The following is a 20,161-nucleotide window of genomic DNA, read 5'->3' on the forward strand; positions in this document are numbered from 1 at the left end:
TTGGCATTAAGTGAAGTTGCCCAACAGATATATAAGCTGCACTCAAAGGATTGAGGCAGCCGATGTGGAACTTGGGTATTTTCCAATACACCCCCTTCACGCCTAGCACTTATTGGGTTTGGCGCATGAACAACAAATGGTGGGTGCTCGTCGCAGCGGAAGCGAGAGCGAGGTCCCATGTCAGAACCTACTCTGATACCATGTTAGAATGAATAATGTGAGAAGTCTAACTATTTAAAAATATTTTAAATAATAATACTAATTATGTTTAAATAAACAATAATACAAATTTTAAAAAAAGTACTTATAGATTGGTAATTCATAAGTTATATAAAACTTAAATCTTTAAATTTTATATAATTTATGGATTATCAATATGTAAGTTATATACATAAAAAAAATTAAATCCAACAAAAGTTACAACTTATTTATGTTTGTTGTTAATAGTCACACCAATCACCATCACCATCAAAATCACTATCACCATCAGATCTATCACTTATTGATGTATCATCTTAACACTTGCAACTTGATCAAAACGAATATAAAATATCACTCCTCTCAGGAGAATGAATAAAAACACAGAGAAAAACAAAATAAATGAGTGGAAAACATAAAAAGAAGAAAAAGAAGTAACAAGAATATTTTAAAATATCATAAAATTACTGGGTGCACAAACAGACTCAATACTGGTACACAAAGCAAAACCCATGATATTTTAGAGCGGAAAACAAACGAGTTCCTCAAACATTTTAGCACAACTCTTCCCGCCAGCCACTTCTACCACTTTTTTCCATCATATTTATGATTATTATTGTGCTTCGAAATTTCTATGACGTTTGTTTAATTTAATATGTAAAAATGTTGTCAATCCCAATTTAAGTTTTGAGAAATGTCGAGATGTTATAAGAGTATGAAAATATTCTTATCTTGCATCCTTAAAATTAAAATTAATAGGACACGGGATAAAATTAATTTATTATTCAATATATATATATATATATATATTGAATATTAAATTAGATCATATGATGAAAATCAAAAGGCTCATGATTTTTCATAAAGAAATTACAATATACATATATTATGAATGTTCTCATTCCAATTAATACTTAAAATTAAATATACTGTACTATATAAAGTTGGCACCAAGCTGTAACTCAAAAGAACCTTCATCATGTTTTTGGCAATTATATTTTGCCAAAAAAATTAAAAACAACGCAATGCATTTTCTAATTTAAGTACATATAAATTAAGAAAGTTGTCAATGCCACTTAGAGATTAGTCAATTTCTTTTTCCTGCTGGTATGTCGTGTCGAACTTATCTAATTTGAGTATACGACTGTAATCTTAATTGTACTTATAAATTTTGTCCAAAAAAAGTTAAGGTAAAAGATTTAGAATTATTGATATCATTTATTAACTTTCTTTTTATCTCACATATTCTTTTTATCTTTCTTTTTTTTATTATATTATTTATCACATTTATATTTTTCTTTATTTTTTTTCCTGTGTATTATAAAAATACGGTATACATTGAACATTTAAAAAAAAAAAGAGCATGACAACTTGTAAAATCCTTGGTTAACTCAGAATCTTTTTTTTTTAACGTATTAACAGAACATTTTAATTGTTTTTTATCCATAATAATTAAATAAAATGTAGAAAATTTATAACAATTTGTTTAAGCAACTGAATTAAATTTTCTTAAAAATAAAATTTTAAATTTAAGCCCACCACTCAACCAAAATAAAAAGACCATTTTTTTTTTACAGGCCACCACCACCATAGAATTTTCTTAAAGAATAAAAAAGTATATCTCATTTTAATGCTTCCATTCACCATTAATTCGATGCCTAATTTCTTCACATACAACTGTTACAATATCCTTTTAAAGACTATCATTCCTCCACTAATCTCTTAAAATTAAGAGGAGATGAGAGGATAAAAAAAAAGGGGGGAAATAATAGTAAAAAGAGGAATATATGCTAAACATAAATTTAAAAAAAAAGATAAGAATATTAGAAAATTAAGAAAACCAAAGAAAAGAAAAAGAAAGAGCATCAGGCAGAGCCAGCCAGGTAAGCAAGCATATGCAGGTTGGCAAATGGAGTTTTTGCCTTTCTCTCTCCCTTGGGAGGAGAGAGAGAGAGAGAGAGAGAGACGGAGGAAATGACAGACTGGCAATAAGGAGGTTAAGCATTCTCTGTCTCTGTGTGTCTATATATATATATATATATATATAAACTCGTTTTGGTCATTCTTCAAATTTTGGTTTTTGTGATTTTGATAGGACGACCCTTTGGTATTTGGATCTTCAAGAAAGAGAGACCCTTGGGATTTCGTCACCATGAGTCTCTTCGGTCTTGGAAACAGGTTCTTCATCCAAGTTTCTCTCCTTTTCTTCCGTTTCATCTGTTCATTTTAGATTCTGTGTTTTTATGCATTTGTTTTTTTTTTAAAATAAAAAATTCTTTTTATGTGTTTTTGTTTTACCCTTTGAGGATGAGCTGGGATTTTGATGTTGAGGTTGCCCTTGATTTGTTTTTAGATGAATTTTTATCCCCTTTGTTTGATCTTAGTGTTTTCTTAATATGTTTGTTACATAATTGTCTTTTGTGTTCTGTTGAATGGGATGGTTAATCATATGATAGAACTGTGGCATAATGATTACCTGAACATATGTTGGTAATATGGCTGTGAAATTCGTTTGCTTCAATTTGATTATTACTTTGTGTTATAGCAATGGGAATTTGTCTCATTCTGAAGCTGCTAATAGAAGATGATCAAGTGATTCAGGACAGAGAATTCAAATAGAAATCTAAATAATGTAAGCCTGTAAGGTTTGTTTGGATCAAAGGAGGGGGTGAAGGAATTAAATTGGGGGAGAAAGGAAGGAATTTTGGAACCAATCAAGAGTCGAAATTCCTTCTGTCGTTTCCATTCTCTTCCAACCAAATAGTATGTTAAATGTTTTTAAACTGGGTGTGTACTAATAGGTTTTTTACTTTTTGTCGTGCCAAGAATTAAATTTTGGGGCTTTGAAGGATCCTCTGTTGGGTGGGTAGAGCTATGATCTCATGTATGCATGTGTCATTCTCAGCTGGTCATACTTAACTTGATGTTACAAGGATGCTTTTGACTTAGCTGCGTCTGCGCGCTGTATAGGTGGCTTAAAAATGTTGAATGATGAATATCATGCCATCAAAATTTAATTGTGCTATTGAATTTTTCATAACTTTTTTGGTTATGTGAAATGGGACATAAAAACCAGTTTTGTAACGTTAATGAGCATGTAATGCTGCCTTCAACAATAATTGTTTCAAAATTAGTTGACAAAATTTGAATCCATACGCATTTATTGGGCATAGATCATTAGTAGAAACAATTGTATGAGCCAAATTTGTTAGTGATATTGTGACTACAGACTGCAACAAAAAGGGCCTAAGGGAGGAAGAGACCAATGTCAGCAGGCCAAGAGAACCATCACCAAGCCTATGCGTTTGAGAGAATCAAAATAAAGTTTGTTAGTAGATTCTACAGGAATATAAGTTAGTTGTTAGTGGATTCTGAGTTTGTTAGGATGGTCCATGTGCTGTCATGGTTTTTAGCTTGTCCTTTCCTAATATTCCTTATCTGTATGAACAGAGGACCTATATGCACACATTGGGTACTCTTGCTATATATAGTGAATGAATTAATAAAATGGACAAGCAGAATTTCAGTACTTTATTTCCAGGAGGCCCCCTTGTCCTCGAATTCAGGGAACCTTGTAGTGACTCTATCAATTGGTGTTCTCGTTGCCTTCCTTCATGGCCGATCTAACCCACGGCAAATCCATTGACCGCTTAAAGGAATCTATCAAACTCCTTTCCACTTCTCAATCAGACCTGGCTTCTAAAGTCGATTCCATCCTTACCCAACTTGCTACCCTTATTCCCACACCTTCTTCTCCACCCCGCAAACACCACTTGAAACTAGATGTTTCCCGTTTTAACGGTGCTGATCCTATAGGGTGGATTTTCAAAATTTCTCAATTTTTTGAGTTTCATGACACACCTAAGCACAAGCGCCCGTTTGTTGCTTCCTTTTATATGGATGGTCTTGCCCTCAGTTGGTACCAGTGGATGTACCACAATGGGCTCATAACCTCTTGGCTAGCCTTATTGCAGGCTTTGGAGTCTCGTTTCGCTCCTTCATTTTATGAGGACCCTTGAGGTGCCCTTTTCAAGCTCACCCAGTGTGGCACAGTCACGAAGTATCTCACTGACTTAGAACGTCTGGCCAATCACGTTGTCGGCCTCCCTCACCCTTTTCTACTCAGCTGCTTCATTTTGGGTCTCCATCCGGGAATCCGCCTCAAAGTTCAAGCCTTACAACCAGTGGCCTTACCATAGGCTATGGCGCTTGGGAAGTTACAGGTGGAAAAATTGGAGGACTGTCGTCACTTCAATTGCCCTAAACCTATCAGCAACCCCCTTCCATTACCTCTGCCTCCGGCAGAGCCACAACCTCCACCCATATCATCCGCAACCGCTCCTACCTGTTCTCTTGTTCCATCTTCTCCAGCAGCACCTCGGCCCCGCTATCGTCGTTTATCCCCTGAAGAGATAGCTGACTGTCACGAGAAGGGTTTATGCTACAACTGCGATGAGAAGTTTGGCCCCAATCACCGCTACAAGGCTGGTTTCTTCCTTCTCATCGCCGAGGATGAAACCAACCAAGAACTGCCACATCCACAGATCAGTTTTAATGCGTTGTCCGACCATCCCATCTACGAGGCTCTTCGTTTGCAAGACTCTATCAACCACCACCCCATTACGATTTTGATCAATGGAGGAAGCACCCATAACTTCCTCCAGACCAAGGTCGCTAAGTTCTTAGGCCTCCCTTCTTGAACAACTCCAGCCTTGTGGGTCATGGTGGGTGACGGCTTCGTCATCGATTGCCTGCACCTCTGTTCCGTTCCCCTTTCCATTCAAGGGCACCATTTTGTGGTCGACTTCCATGTACTACCCATTAGTGGGGCTGATGTGGTCTTGGGTGTCCAGTGGCTTAAGGAACTAAGCCCAATTGTGACCGACTATCAGGCTCTTACCATGTCATTTATTAGGGATGGCACCCAAGTTGAAATCCATTCCTACCCCCCTTCCCCACCATTGGACATTTCGGCCCAACAGGTCAAGCATCTGGTCCAGATCCACGCTGCCTCTGCCTTCTTCCACATCCAATTACTTCCAACACCCAAGCATTCTGTCACCCTAGACTGTCCTGACCACCCCAACCCTCACCCCTCATCTCTGCTACACAAATTTCAACATCTATTCACTACTCCCACCGGTCTCCCACCTGATCGTCCTACGAACCACCAAATTCACCTTCACCCAATGCCTCTCCGACCAATGTTCGTCCCTGTCGGTACCCACATTTTCATAAATGCGAAATTGAATGTTAGGTTGATGAATTATTGTGTGAATGCCTTATCCAGCCAAGTCGGAGCCCCTATTCTTCTCCATTACTCTTGGTGAAGAAGAAAGGTGGCACTTGGATTTCCAAGCCTTGAATGCGATAACGATCCGTGACAGATTTTCCATTCCAACCATCGACGAATTGCTTGATGAATTGGGTGGTGCTTCGTGGTTCTCCAAGCTTGACTTACGCCAAGGATTTCACCAGATTTGTATGCATTTGGAAGATATACCAAAGACCACCTTTTGAACTCATCATAGACACTACGAATATAGAGTGATGTTGTTTGGGCTATGTAACGCCCCATCCACGTTTTAGGCTACCATGAACACAACACTAGCTCCGTTCATTCGTTGGTTTGTGGTCATTTTCTTCGATGATATCCTTGTCTAGAGCCATTCTTTGGCGGACCATCTTGAACACTTGGCCAGTGTCTTCTCGTCTTTAGGAGAACAAATTCTATCTATGGGATTCCAAATGCATTATTGGCCAACGTCATCTAGAGTACATTGGTCATATTATATCTCAGTCTGGAGTGGCGTCAAAACCCTCCAAAAAGCAATGACCGATTGGCCCATCCCTTCCTTTGTTCGAGCTCTTTGCAGATTCCTAGGACTCAAAGGATTCTACCGCAAGTTCATTAAAGGGTATGCTGCTATTGCCCATCCTGTGAACCAATTACTCCATATGGGCTTCTTCCAATGGTCACCTAGTGCTCAACAAGCTTTTGATTCCTTGAAGAGAGCCATGACCGAGGCCCTTGTTTTGGCCCTTCTGGATTTTGCCTTACCATTTGTTTTGGAAACAGATGCTTTGGGCGCCACTATGGGTGTTGTCCTCATGCAATCTAACCACCCCATAGCCTTTTTCAGCAAGAACTTCTGTCCACGCTAAGCTTGCGCCTCCACTTACATTCGCGAGTTACATGCTATCACTTCAGCTGTGAAGAAATGGCGGCAATATTTATTGGGACACCCTTTCATTATTCTCACGGACCATAAGAGCCTCAAGGATCTCATGACGTCGGTAATGCAGACACTTGAACAACAAGTTTATCTCTCAAAACTCATGGGATACGATTATTTGATCCAATATTGCATTGAACGACATAATGTGGTTGCGAACGCCCTTTCCCGTTCGGACGGCCAGTGCTTGATACTTTCTGTCCCTCAATTCGCCTTCCTGGACGAGCTCCAGCGCAACCTATCTTCTAGTGAGGCATTCCACAATTTGGTCCGCAATATTAATGACCACCCTACGGAATTTTGCGATTATCGCATTCACGAAGGACTAGTTATTTTTAAGGGGTGTATCTAGATAGACCCTACCACACCCTTTCGCACCATTTTGTTATAGGAATTTCATCAAACATCTGTCGCAGGCCATATGGGTGTTACGAAGACCCTTGCTCGTTTGCTGGAAAACTTCTTTTGGAAGGGAATGCGCAAGGATGTCAGAAATTTTGTAGCACAATGCATCACTTGCCAATCTACGAAGTATGAAACCAAACGACCAACTGATCTGCTCCAACCATTGCCAGTTCCCACAGCTGTTTGGGAGGACTTTTTCCTTGATTTCATCACAGGCCTTCCTTTATCCAATGGCAATACAATTCCGTTATTCTTGTTGTTGTTGACCGTTTCTCTAAGGCAGCTCATTTCGGTGGTCTTCCAGGCCATTTCACAGCTTTCAAGGTTGCTCAATTATTCCTTGAATTGGTCTGCAAACACCACGAGATACCCCGTAGCATGGTTTATGATCGCGCCCCTGTCTTTATTAGCAAATTTTGGCGTGTACTCTTCAAGCTTAGCGGCACCTAACTCCGTATGAGCACTGCCTATCACCCTGAAACCGATGGGCAGACAGAGATCCTTAACCGTACGCTGGAACAATACCTTCGTGCCTTTGTGCATTTTAACCTGTCGAGATGGGGAAAATTCGTCGCATTAGCAGAATGGTCTTATGACACCGCTGTGCATTCAGCCACAGGACAGTCCCCTTATCAAATAATTTATGGTAAACCTCCTCCATCCATTCTCCATTATTTGCTTGGGTCTTCCACTATTGAGGCCGTTGACCAGTTGCTTTCGGAGTGCCAAGCTATGCTACGAACTCTCCACCGAAAGCTCCTCAAAGCTCAAACTGCTATGTAAATGCAAGCTGACAAAAAGCGCAGGGATGTGTCCTATAGTATTGGTGACTGGGTTTATGTTCGTTTGCGCCCCTATCGCCAAACATCGGTCTCCGGGTCGACATATACCTAACTCGCGAAACGATTTTATGTCCCGTATCAAATAACTGAGCATACACCCTCACTCCTAAATTCATCCGGTTTTCCACTGTGTCTTACTCAAACTGCATAGAGGTCCCCCGCCAGTCCAGCTTGAAGCTCTACCCTCCATATTCCATGATCATCATCCCTTGATTCAACCACTAACCATATTATAATCTAAATGGGACCATGATTCTACTCCTCCCATTCATTGGGTTTTGGTTTAGTGGTTAGGCCTTTCCCCTGAAGATACAACGTGGGAACGCTGGGACGATCTTTCTCGGACATTTCACCTTGAGGACAAGGTGATTCTCCCAGGGGATGGCAATGTTAGTGATATTGTGACTACAGACAGCAACAAAAATGGCCTAAGGGAGGAAGAGACCAACGTCAGCAGGCCCAAGAGAACTATCACCAAGCCTATGCGTTTCAGAGAATAGAAATAAAGTTTGTTAGTAGATTCTATAGGAATATCAGTTTGTTGTTAGTGGATTCTGAGTTTGTTAGGATGGTCCATGTGCTGTCATGACCGTTAGCATGTCCTTTCCTAATATTCCTTGTCTGTACGAACAGAGGACCTATATGCACACATTGGGTACTCTTGCTATATATAGTGAATGAATGAATAAAATGGACAAGCAGAATTTCAGTACTTTATTTCCAGGAGGCCCCCTTGTCCTTGAATTCAGGGAACATTGTAGTGACTCTATCAAAATTGCTCCAGTCTGCAATTTTTTCCCTGCTACTTTTTCCGTAAGTAAAATGAATTGTCTGATTTGATTAATCCCTCTTTTTTTTGTTATTTTGTTTGTTCTTTTGGCTCGTAGTGTGGTATACTTTTGTTTTTTTTTTCTGTCGATGACTACTCATACATTATCAAACTTTGATCCATGCAGAAACCAAAAAACATTTCGTCCAAAAAAGAGCGCTCCATCTGGAAGTAAGGTTGGTGGTCATTTTACTTGTGGAATGGTCACTGGATTATTTTCTATTTTTTTCTTTATTGTTTATATTCAACCAACTGAGCCTTCTATGCATTTTGATTATGAAATGCAGGGTGCTCAACTTCAAAAACACATAGATGCCACGTTGGGTAGTGGGAACTTGAGGGAGGCTGTTAAACTGCCCCCTGGTGAAGATATTAATGAGTGGCTAGCTGTAAACAGTAAGAATCTTTAACATTTAGCTTTTTGCAAATAGTGCTCAAGTTTCCAACTACAAATTGTGTTCTGCCCTGTCTCTCTTCCATATTCATGAGGCTTATTTTCTTAACCTCTTCTATATAATTGACATTGTTTGGTGTTGTATTTACACATAGCCTGGTAATTTTTAGTCGTTGGTAAATGATATTTCACTGCAAAATTGCTTATAATTTTTTTTGCACATTGACATTTATATTTTGTTTTTATGTGCAGCTGTGGACTTCTTTAATCAAGTGAATATCCTGTTTGGTACTCTTACAGAATTCTGCACGCCAAGTAACTGCCCTTCAATGACTGCAGGACCAAAGTATTGTTTGATCCTTCAACCAACTCTTATTTTACTTACATAGTATTGTTGCAGCTAGATTAGATTGGCTATTATATGTATCTTTTCTCTTTTTGGCGTGTATGCAATGTATTTACATCGATTGACTTCGAGTTGCTAAATATATTTTCTAAGATGATTAATAGAGCTAAATGCATGGGGAGTGACAAAAGGAAACATATTTCAACTATAAAACTGGGAAAAATTATTTTACACAACATTGTGAATAAAAGGGCATACCCAAGTCATTGTACTTGTATGACTCTTTTTCACATTTTCTATGCCAATTTTCTTTTTCTTTTTCATTGTCCAGTGAGTCAATTATCCGGAGCTTCGTATCCTTAAATGAACAAACTAAGTCATTGTAAACAACATTATACATATATATGAGACAAGTATTCAATATATTTTTAACTCTACAGGTATGAGTATCGATGGGCTGATGGTGTTACTATAAAGAAACCAATAGAGGTGTCTGCTCCAAAATATGTTGAGTATTTGATGGACTGGATTGAATCTCAGCTAGATGATGAAACAATTTTCCCTCAAAGATTGGGTATGTTTGACGTATTGATGAAGCTAGTGGGCCAGTTAGCTGAACTTTCAGGACTGTTATTTGCTAATTATATGCATCATAGCACTATTTTTATTTATTGTTGCATTGTTGTAGGGGCTCCCTTTCCAACCAATTTCCGAGATGTTGTCAAGACAATTTTCAAGCGACTATTCCGTGTATATGCCCACATTTACCACTCACATTTTCAGAAGATAGTGAGTTTGAAGGAAGAAGCTCACCTTAATACTTGCTTCAAGCACTTTGTTTTATTTACTTGGGTAAGTGGGTTATAAAGATATAAAAAAAAAAGTTGAATTATGCATTTCTTTCTTCCTCTTTTGGTTTTGTATTGGGTTGGTTGTGCAAGGGTGGAGAAATTATTGCATGATTTGGACCACCACATGTCTATGATCTTGTCAATCTCCACGTGACACGTAGTCCAATTTTTCAATTTACAAGATAAAGTTAATAAAATTGGGTTACGTATCAAGTGAAGATTGGTTGAGACCATGAACATGTGATGATTTTGCGGACTATATAATAATTTCTAGTGAGGGTGAACCTTGATGCAATGGTAAGGTAATCTTGTGACCTAGATGTTGCAAGTTCAAATCTCATTCAAATGCAAATATGGGAAGTCTGCTTTTGGATTCAACTTGACTGCTGCCGTCTTTTTATTTTCTTGCTGAATTTTCTGGCTGATATGCTATATTATTTTGCAGGAATTCCGTTTGATCGACAAAGTAGAGTTGGCACCTCTTGAGGACCTTGTTGAATCTATTATTCAGTTATAGTGCTGTTGGTGTTTTCTTTCCCTTAATTTTGGGGAGATATTAAACATTGAAAAAGTTGGTTATACATTTTTGTACCCCCTTGTAAAAATACTTTCTAAATGAAAAATCTTTATCACCCCTTATGTATTTGGCTCTTAATTGTTGTGATGGTTGCTCAATAACAATAATCGTGTGAATCAAGCGAAAACCTGCTTGTGCGGCAAGGAAAATAATAGATGAACTGAAGCTTTGTATTTTTTGGCAGATGTTTTAGAGTCCTCTTTTGTTTTTCTCCCCTCCCCCTAAATTAATAAAGGCTAGGGGAACATAATGGCTTTCTGAACAGAACAAGCAATTGGATATTTTATCCAATTTCTTCACTAAGATATCGCATTTACTATTCAATTTCTTTGCATTGTCAGTATTCATCCTTGAGAGTTGCTTTCATATCATCAGTAAAACCATGAAAGCTAAAACAGTATATTAAAATTCTAAGTAGTCAATAAGTCTAGTTTAGTTGATTGAGCATGATGAGTAAATTATTATAAATTCATCTGACATTATCTTCCATTCTTATATTATCAAGAGATCTAGTTTAGTTTATTGAACATGATGAGTAAATTATTATAAATCTGTCTAACATTATTTTCCATTCTTCCAGATATAAAATATATATTAAGGTGATTTTTTATCAAGATGACTAACTTGATATTAAAATATGATTTATATTTTAAAGTATACTTATTTATTGAGTTCAAAAAAAGATTTATTTATTATAAATTTTAATTATAATATACTTTATATATTAAAAAGTATTTATTTATTATAAATTTATTTTTATAAAGTAAAAATTTATCCTATGTATTGCATTGGATAAAACACCTAGTTGTTTTTTTATCCAATATCACAATAGAAATGCATTTGAAACTTCAAATGATACATTTTTTAATAAAAACTTTCCATTCTTTTTCTTTAACCATTGTTCCAAACTGATTCAAATCATCCAAGCTTCTAAAGGCGATACATATCGTGCACCACTGCGGTCATTGCGTAAATAACGTAAAATTTATATAATCATTAAAAACTGTTAAATACTTCCAATCTTAATCTCTTTTTTACTTTTTTATTTTACTTGTTTAATGAGTTGAGGGAACATTTTTATTTTTTTCAAAAATGTAAATCCAAACATTTCCATCCCTAAAGCCTTCAAAATCATTTCAAAAATAAAAACATGAGGTTAATTATTATAACTAATAATGAAATAATAGTAGTTATTATAACTAAAATGCTACAGTATGCGTTAAGATAATTATATATTTAACTATGTATTCCTAACCAAAGCCTAAGTTAAAGACAAAATACATTTATATAGAATAGTAATAAGAGTAATAGTAATCTTTAGAGTAAAAAAACTATGAATTATAGAAATTTTATCTTTTGAAATAAATAAAAAACTCAGCAGTAGGAATTTTTATTAAATTCTCTTCTTTTAATTAAAAAAAATTCTTATTTATTTACATTATTGTTCTATTTACTATTGCTAATTATTTATACATATTTTAATATTTAATAGTGTGTTATCTGAGTTTTATTTCTACAATAAACTTTTAATAACTACTACTTATTATATAATTTTTACTATTATTTTTCTGTTCAAAACTGTTAATAAAGATTAGATAACAATTAAAAGATGGCCTGGATAAAGCTAAGTGTAAATTAGACTGGTTAACAAAATTTTAAAAAATATATTTATATTAGATGATTATATATATATATATATATATATATATATAAATAAAATATTTATATAAAATCTATAACTATTAATAAAGATAATTATCTCATTTTGGATACACAATTACTATTTCTAATTAGGTCTTGTTAACAATGTCCTTAGGACATTGATTAAAGAGTTAAAAATGAGAAAATACTTATTATATAAATCATAAGATAACATTAATAATAGTTAAGACACGGAGTCCTTATTTTTTAACTAGTAATAATAAAAGTAATAACTTTAGGTAGAAAGTATTTTGTTTCAACTTTGTACATCTTGCTTCATTTTCTTTTCAATTTAGGTTATGGTTATCAAACTCTATTTTTAAATCGTAAAATTGTATGATTTTACGAGTCTACACACCCACAATGAGTTGAATCACACACAAAATTATTTTCTGGCAGACTTAGAATAAACTCAATAAAATCGAACCAAACTCGATAAAATCGTACGATTTTTTGAATTTTGTGTTTTTTAATATTTGTTTTTGTTTAGTTTAGACTTTATACTTTAGTTAAATTATTAACTTCAATTTTTTATGTTATTTATAGGTTCATACAAAGAGAAGAAATCACTTGCATAAAAAGAAGATAAATGACTTAGTTCATGTAATGTATAACTTGAAGCTGAAAAATAGATAAATAAAAAAAATTGTTGCTCTTCCATTTGAAGATATGAAATTTGATGATGAATGAATAACAGCAGAGAGAGATGATATTTTTTATGAAGATAATTTCTAAGTTGAACAACCTCTAGGTGAAAGTGGTAGTGGAAACAATATTGACTTGGTTGGAGAAAGTTTAAGTGATCCAACTTTGAATGCATTTAATATTGACAATTTGATTTTAAATAACAATGTTGAAGATCACTTCTCAACCAAGGAAGATCTTAAAAACGATGGAGATGAAGATGATGGTGGTGGTGATGATATTGAAGATGATTTAATTAGAGGATTAATGACATTTGAACTATTTCTATATTTTTATAAATTCTTTTATTTTAAGAACTTATGTTTTGTATTGTATGATTGTTCAAGTTTGTTATTTTAATTTATTTTAGGGTTAAAATATTTAGTAATGATTTTATATATAGAAATATTAATACATTTTTATATAAAATAAATTCTTACGAGATTACGAGTCGATTTTACAAAATTTCCACAAATTTATATAAAATCGCGAGTTACACAACATTGATTTGGACAACTATTATATTATTTATACATTGACCATGTCGTGGACAAGTCAGGTCATTCCGTAAATAACATAAGATTTATATAATCATTATCATCTAATATTTGACATAATAACGAGGCGAGTAACCTCCCTCATTTAAAAAATACCAGTGCAGCTATCTGCCAAGGTTATCGTGCTCGACCTAACTTTAATTGCATTTTATTTACTGTGTTTGACGAGAATGCAAAGTGGTTTCCATCATAGAAAGAAAGAAGAAAAGGAGATTTTTTTTTTTCAAAAGCAAAATGAAAGTATTTATTAAAGACAAACTCATTTTTAGCACAAAAAGTACAAAAACTGCAGCTTAAAATCTGAGTAACCAAAAGAAAACAACTTATACATAAAGAAATAAATGTATCCGTGAATTGCAGCCTTCTTTTGTAGCTTCTTGCTTCAGCATATTTTTGAACTTCAAACCAATCAACGATCCAAAAATTTGCCATATATTTTAGAAGGAACTTGTCTCAGCCACATTTTAGAGAAGAACTCAGGGCCACTTCTAATTGGCAATATATATACTGTAATTCTGCTAGAGTTAGATTGAACTATTATCCGTGCAAAATTCTCCTTTCGAATAGTTTACATAGATGCATAATCAAGACTTGACCAGACCACCGATTAAGTTGAGATAATCTCATTTTAGTTTGGCGATACATATCATATATTTTGAGAAAATTATTAATCATGCTAGTTATTATGATAAAATTATTTTCTTTGACTTCTTTTATTAAAATAGTTGAAGCGTAACAGTGAAATAATACTCTCTTAATATTCTAAAATAACAAATATTTTGAAACAAATAAAAAAATTTAAAATTATAGAATATTTGAAATGGAAGGAATAGTTAAGACTTAAGAAGGATAAACCTTAACTTCAATTGTGATTGGATAACTAAAAAGCTACACCGAATATTTTTCCTAATAATGAGTTGATAAGCTTAATAGCCTTTAAATAGACTAATAACTCCTCATATTTTGACCTCTAACTGCCCTTCAATCACAATTATATTTTGACTAATTTTCTGTCTATTTGACCTAACTCTTAATTTTTCATCAAACAATTGTGAAAAATCTGACTTTTAAAGCAGCCAAATTGTATGAAGACTCACATCTTTAACGGACATATCAAAAGGTTAAATAAAATGAGTAAAATGAATGTCTTATCTAAGGACACAAGCTTAAAAGAATTGATAATGCACAAAAGCCATAATATTTTGTATTATTGAATAATGAACTATAACAATACCCCTTATTCGGTCTCACCATCTTTTCTTGGCATGAAAAGATATTAAATAATTTAAAATCTATAAATGAAAAAGAAAAAAAAACTCTTCATTAGTAGTGTGATTAAGGATGAGGTTTGCCCCTCAAGGTATGGTGTTTAATGATTATCATGTGTTGTGAATGGTATACTGTATACTTGACCTGCCTGTGCTTGATCCTTTAATTTGTAATGCAGCTGAGTGGCTCAGTTCTTAACCCTTTTTCTTGGCCCCATGTAAACATGTCCATCATCCAGGCCAATACATAGAACTTATCAAATAACCAAGCTTTTGTACAATCAAATTTCCACCTTCTCAAGACAGAAGTACTGAGACAGCATAGCCACAATGGCCAATACATGCAACCCTCATCATGGCATCAACCATATGACAGACAACCTACTGTGAAGTATCTAATTTTCTTTCACATATACATCCTGGCAGAGGATTTGCATAAAAACTTTCCTCTAGCTTAGGAAATTCTCCCCGCTCCCTGGGATACGGAGCACCGATTCGATCTTCATGCAGCCTTTTTACCTTGGAGCTGAACTTCTTCCAAGAAATTTTTCCTTCATCCAACTTATCAACGAGTTTAACAAAATTTACCCTGCACCGACCCTTGAAATCAGAAACAGTTTCACATAGCAGTAGAATGCATATGATGAACCAGTCAAGCAAGAAGTAATACAGAAGAATAGGTTAAGAATATTTTACTTGTCTGGATTGATAGTCTTCTTGAAGTTTTCGAAGTGCCTATGGCCTTGTACTGCCTTTGCCATATTTCCATCATAAGTATAGAGAAATACATCACTCTGAAGTGCAACAATATAGTCTATGCCAGCTAACATGTTCTGGTGATTCTTGAAAGGATTCAACTCTTCTTCGGAAGACAGAGAGGAATGAGAGAAAATGTTGGGGAAAGCATCCTCAAGATATTTCATACTTCCTCTACCATATGCTTCTCCAGCTACCAGATAAATCCTGGTTTGTGATGGAAAACCTAGTGCTCTAAGCAATAGGGAAGTTTCCCTAGGAGTTAATGGACAACCTCCAGTCAATCTCCTCTCAGTCCCATTAATCTCCTTCTCCTTCCAGTGACCAACTTCATACCGCATCTGTCGTAGCTCTTCATCTTCTTCTGCTGTCAAATTGTGACTGCAGCCAGTAAATGCAAGCATATCCTTCTCATACCTGTTACAAAAGAAAATAGAGCAAGGTAATTTAAAGCAAAATATGTAATTTAAAACTCCTTGACAGGATAAAAATATTAACACCAGCCTAATAATTGGGGCTCTTACAGTCTTACTCCACCAGAAAACTACTTCTAAGTATGCTTTAATCCTACGGTTAGACTATAAATGAATTATTTATGATCAAGTAATCCCCAAAGGAACTTGGTGGTAATTGAGCTATGCATTTATATGATAAGAACAGAAGATAACCATAGTCACAAGTCTTTCAGCATTAAAAATACAGATAGACTCAGACAAATGAAAATGAGTAAAAAGTAAGGAGGGGGGGAAGGAAGAAAGATGAAAGAGAAGAAGATCCACTCTTCTTGTTGTACTAAAATATTAGAGTTGTAACTTGCCTCAAATGAAGCGCGAGATAAGGATTTTCATTCTGTCGCATTCTAGATATTAATTTGCTTCCGAATTCTTCAATCGGAGCTGAATATTTCAATGCTCTATAATTTACACGACATCTTAGCTTTTGTATGGAGCTTGGAATTCCATTATTAGCAAGTCTGGAATTGGTATGGGTGAAATAGATCACTTTATGCTGCTTTAGCAGGGGAAGAACCTCATTCTTGTAGTAACTGGCCTGTGAACAAGCATGTAAATTTATTGACTGTCATTAAAACATTATGAAAAAAGGACAAAATAAAAACATTGTCATTATATGACACAAAGCAACTCAAAATGAATATGATGACAAATGTATATGTCTATCATTTGATACTTCTATTTTCTTATATACTACAACTGACTACCTAAAAAGGATCATATGGGTTGCTAACCTTCCACAAGAATACAATAAATTGATTAAAGAAGCATCATTTTGGATTAAAAAACAAGTAACTGGAGATAGACAATTTATGTTGACCTACCTTAGACCAAGATATTGGAGTTTTCGAGAAAGGTTCAATTTCAGCATAGGCAGGTGGTAATGTCTCAACTACGTGGATATCATCCTTCAATGTCTCAATAAAATGTTTCCAGTCAAATAAATCCTTGAAGCCACTGCAAATATATCAAAACAAATTAACTACAGAGTAAAGTATTGAATATTGAAGCTTATTTGCAACTTAAAACATCACCTGAGAGACAATTGTTAAACTGGAAACCCATCAATTGATATTACTGTTAACTTAAAAAATGATAGCTGGAGGGAAAATATATGGGAGAGGGAGAAATTCAAAGAACCAGCTAGATCACTCTTGCCATTTAAGGTTAAAAAAAATATGAAAATTGTCTATAAAAAGATTTTGGTTGTAAGATTGCAATTGATGGCCATTTCTCAAAAGTGTAGCACAAGTTCCAACAGGCTAAATTTACCCCAACTTCAATTCTTACAGCAATTTGATCATCTTTAGTTCTGTTGTGTGCGTTGCCTCAAGTTAAACTGGTCTAACAGTAACACTAGACAAACCTTTCATCAACAATCAGCAATGATTTAAAACTGAATGAAGTTTTGGGCTTGCAAGAAACAAGGGCATTATGCTAACACCAATCAATCCAATTTTCCAATACCACAGTACGAGAGGAGGTAAAAATAAACCAACCTTGCATCACCCCAGTAAGAGGTGTGATCGAGAGAAGGAAGAACAAGTGTTGCCTTCATAATCTTAGCAACAGCAACCATATCACATATCTGCATTCAAAATATTTTGACACATTAGATTATGCTTGCTGCCTAACTTTCTCAAATATTTCATTCGAAAACAACAAAGCCAGACCCCAAATCTCATTTGATTCAGGCCACCATTAGCATTTACTAGAATGTAGCCATTGGTCTTTTCATCTAGCTCTGCAAAAAGAATTCAGGAATTTATCAGAGAGAAATTTTGGAACATGAATAGGAGAAAGGAGTATACTTGATGATAAAATTACATACTTTTATGATTTCTTGGCAGGTCTATACATTGGGTGAAATTGTCATAGTTGGGTCTAGACCAGACACCTGATTCCTGAATAAAAAGCAAGTTTTGATAAATGGAAAGGTAAAAACATCTTTGAATTTATACACCAATAAATCACCTTTTGCTGTTCATTCCATATACCTTGTCATTTTATTTGACAACCAAACAAAAAATAACTGAATAATACACCTGAACACATGAGACAAAGATTAGAGGCTTACTTCAGCCATGCCAGCCTGGCTATCAATTACCCCTGTAGTTACCATCTTTAGAGTTCGTTCAACCTCATTTGCTCCCTCCCTATATGCATAACCATGGGAGCTTTGATCCATTAGATTTCGACTAGTGATGGAGTCAGATAGTTCCTGATAAAAGGGTGAAATAATTTACTTAGTGTGACCTATCTCATTCTCAATCTACCTAAATCCTTGAAAATTAGGAGAAAGCTTAGATATACTTCCTTAGGCACTTTTGATGTTTTCCAATCAAAATTGAAGTTTCATCTTGATAATCTACGTAATAAAGGTTTAAATTAAGAGAAATGTTATCAACAGGCCTTCTAACATAATATTGACGGAAGTTAGTTGGGAATCACTAAATTATGTGGGCCCCACTCCTTACTTAATGAATCTCACTCATGAATTTATAGTTTTCAATAAAGTTTAATTAATAAGAGAAAGTCTTAGAAGGAGTGTATTAGAAAATATGTTACTAACACTCCTCCTAAATTAAGCATTGGCATAGGTTATCATTGAAGTGAAACTCTAATTGAAGTTTTATCTCAATAGTCTATGTAATAATGATTTAAATTAAACTTGGCATAGGTTGTCATTGAGATGAAACTCTAACTTTGACTGAAGAACAACACCGAAGCACTTAAGTTTTGTTCTGGGGTTTCACAATTTGGTGCAATATCTATCATCAATAAATAGCAGTACATGAAAAATGAAAACAAAAGGTTCCCAATTATAAGTTCTCCTTTCAACTAACGTTTAGATGATGATATCATCATCGTAATACTAATAAGGTTAAACTAATCACTTGTCCCTATAGTCGTCTTAATTTTATGTTTCAGTCCCTATACTAGAAAACTGTAAAAAAATTTAGTCACTGCACATACATAAAAGTTAAGCTTTGATCCGTGTGGCTAATACCAGAGAACAATTTCTATAAGTATAAAATGAATAGGAACTAAAACTTCTAGTTTTTTTTTTCTGGTATAGGAGCTAAAACTTAAAATGAAAAGACAAAATGAATAGTTTAACCCAATAATAATAATATGAAAGTTGTGGCCTGATTGAAACCTGAATAATGGATTCGTGTGTACTGTGTACTTTAGATCCGAACCACCAGGCAGAAGCACAAATCTTGAGAAGACCCAGAAACAAGCATACCCCACAAAAGAGCAAGAACACCCAATGGCCAAACTTGTTCTTTTTCTCCTTATGATGATGCTGATTCCTTTTCAAAACAGAGCCTTCAGCAGAAACCAAGGGTGATCTGGGTGAGTTTATTTGGAGCTCAATTTCATTATTGCTGTTGTTGTTGCGTTTGAATGAGTGAGCTCGACGAGTCATCGAACCGGTGTAACGCGGGCTGTTGACTCGGTGAGGCACGCCATCCATGGTGGTGGAGTTGATGTTATTGTGCGCCATGTTAGTTAGTGTCATCACAATTCACACATCATCACGTGTCTTTGTGCTGCTACTGATCGTTGAGTTCAGGTAATCTAGCAATTAAAGTGTTGCAGTGATTGTAGCTGTGGCTCGATGTTTTCAATTCTTCTTTTTGTACGGTTATTTTTCAAAAGAGATCAAATCAGATGAAACAGTCACAGTTACTTATTTAAAAGCTATTTTTGTTTCCGATTTCGATTTTGTTCTTTTTTTTTAATTATTAACGCATTTAATCTTTTAATATATTTAATCGTTATAAAAAATATTGATCATCACGTGTCACGATAATATATACAATAAAAATGTATTGATGTTGTCAACTTACCATCAGAATGTGGCACGTAAAAATCATCGTCCATCAGATCAAAATATAATAATGTGTTACACATGTCAACGTCTAAATCTGATTTTAGGGATAACATTTAAGAGATTGAAAATGCATCAATAATTTTAAAAAAATCAAAATCAAAATT

The 20,161-nt window shown here is 34.8% G+C and overlaps 2 protein-coding genes across 2 annotated transcripts; one reads left to right on the forward strand and one right to left on the reverse strand.

Moving 5' to 3' along the window:
• Positions 1-2,070: 2,070 nt before the first annotated feature.
• Positions 2,071-10,861, forward strand: LOC114388585 (MOB kinase activator-like 1A). Its single transcript, XM_028349150.1, has 8 exons — positions 2,071-2,194; positions 2,294-2,376; positions 8,638-8,686; positions 8,798-8,906; positions 9,157-9,250; positions 9,691-9,824; positions 9,939-10,102; positions 10,547-10,861. Exons 2-8 carry the CDS (start codon positions 2,351-2,353, stop codon positions 10,616-10,618), a joined length of 648 nt encoding a protein of 215 aa, XP_028204951.1. The 5' UTR covers positions 2,071-2,194; positions 2,294-2,350; the 3' UTR covers positions 10,619-10,861.
• A 3,938-nt stretch (positions 10,862-14,799) lies between these two features.
• LOC114388320 (O-fucosyltransferase 35-like) lies at positions 14,800-19,837 on the reverse strand. The gene is made up of 9 exons (XM_028348738.1): positions 19,317-19,837; positions 18,234-18,377; positions 17,988-18,060; positions 17,830-17,900; positions 17,656-17,744; positions 16,981-17,113; positions 16,462-16,694; positions 15,585-16,061; positions 14,800-15,477 (listed from the first exon to the last, which is right to left on the reverse strand). The coding sequence occupies exons 1-9, from the start codon at positions 19,680-19,682 to the stop codon at positions 15,270-15,272; spliced, it is 1,794 nt and encodes a 597-aa protein (XP_028204539.1). The 5' UTR covers positions 19,683-19,837; the 3' UTR covers positions 14,800-15,269.
• Positions 19,838-20,161: the final 324 nt, after the last annotated feature.

The sequence above is a fragment of the Glycine soja genome, chromosome 15 (genome assembly GCF_004193775.1).
Source record: "Glycine soja cultivar W05 chromosome 15, ASM419377v2, whole genome shotgun sequence".
NCBI classification, from domain to species: domain Eukaryota; kingdom Viridiplantae; phylum Streptophyta; class Magnoliopsida; order Fabales; family Fabaceae; genus Glycine; species Glycine soja.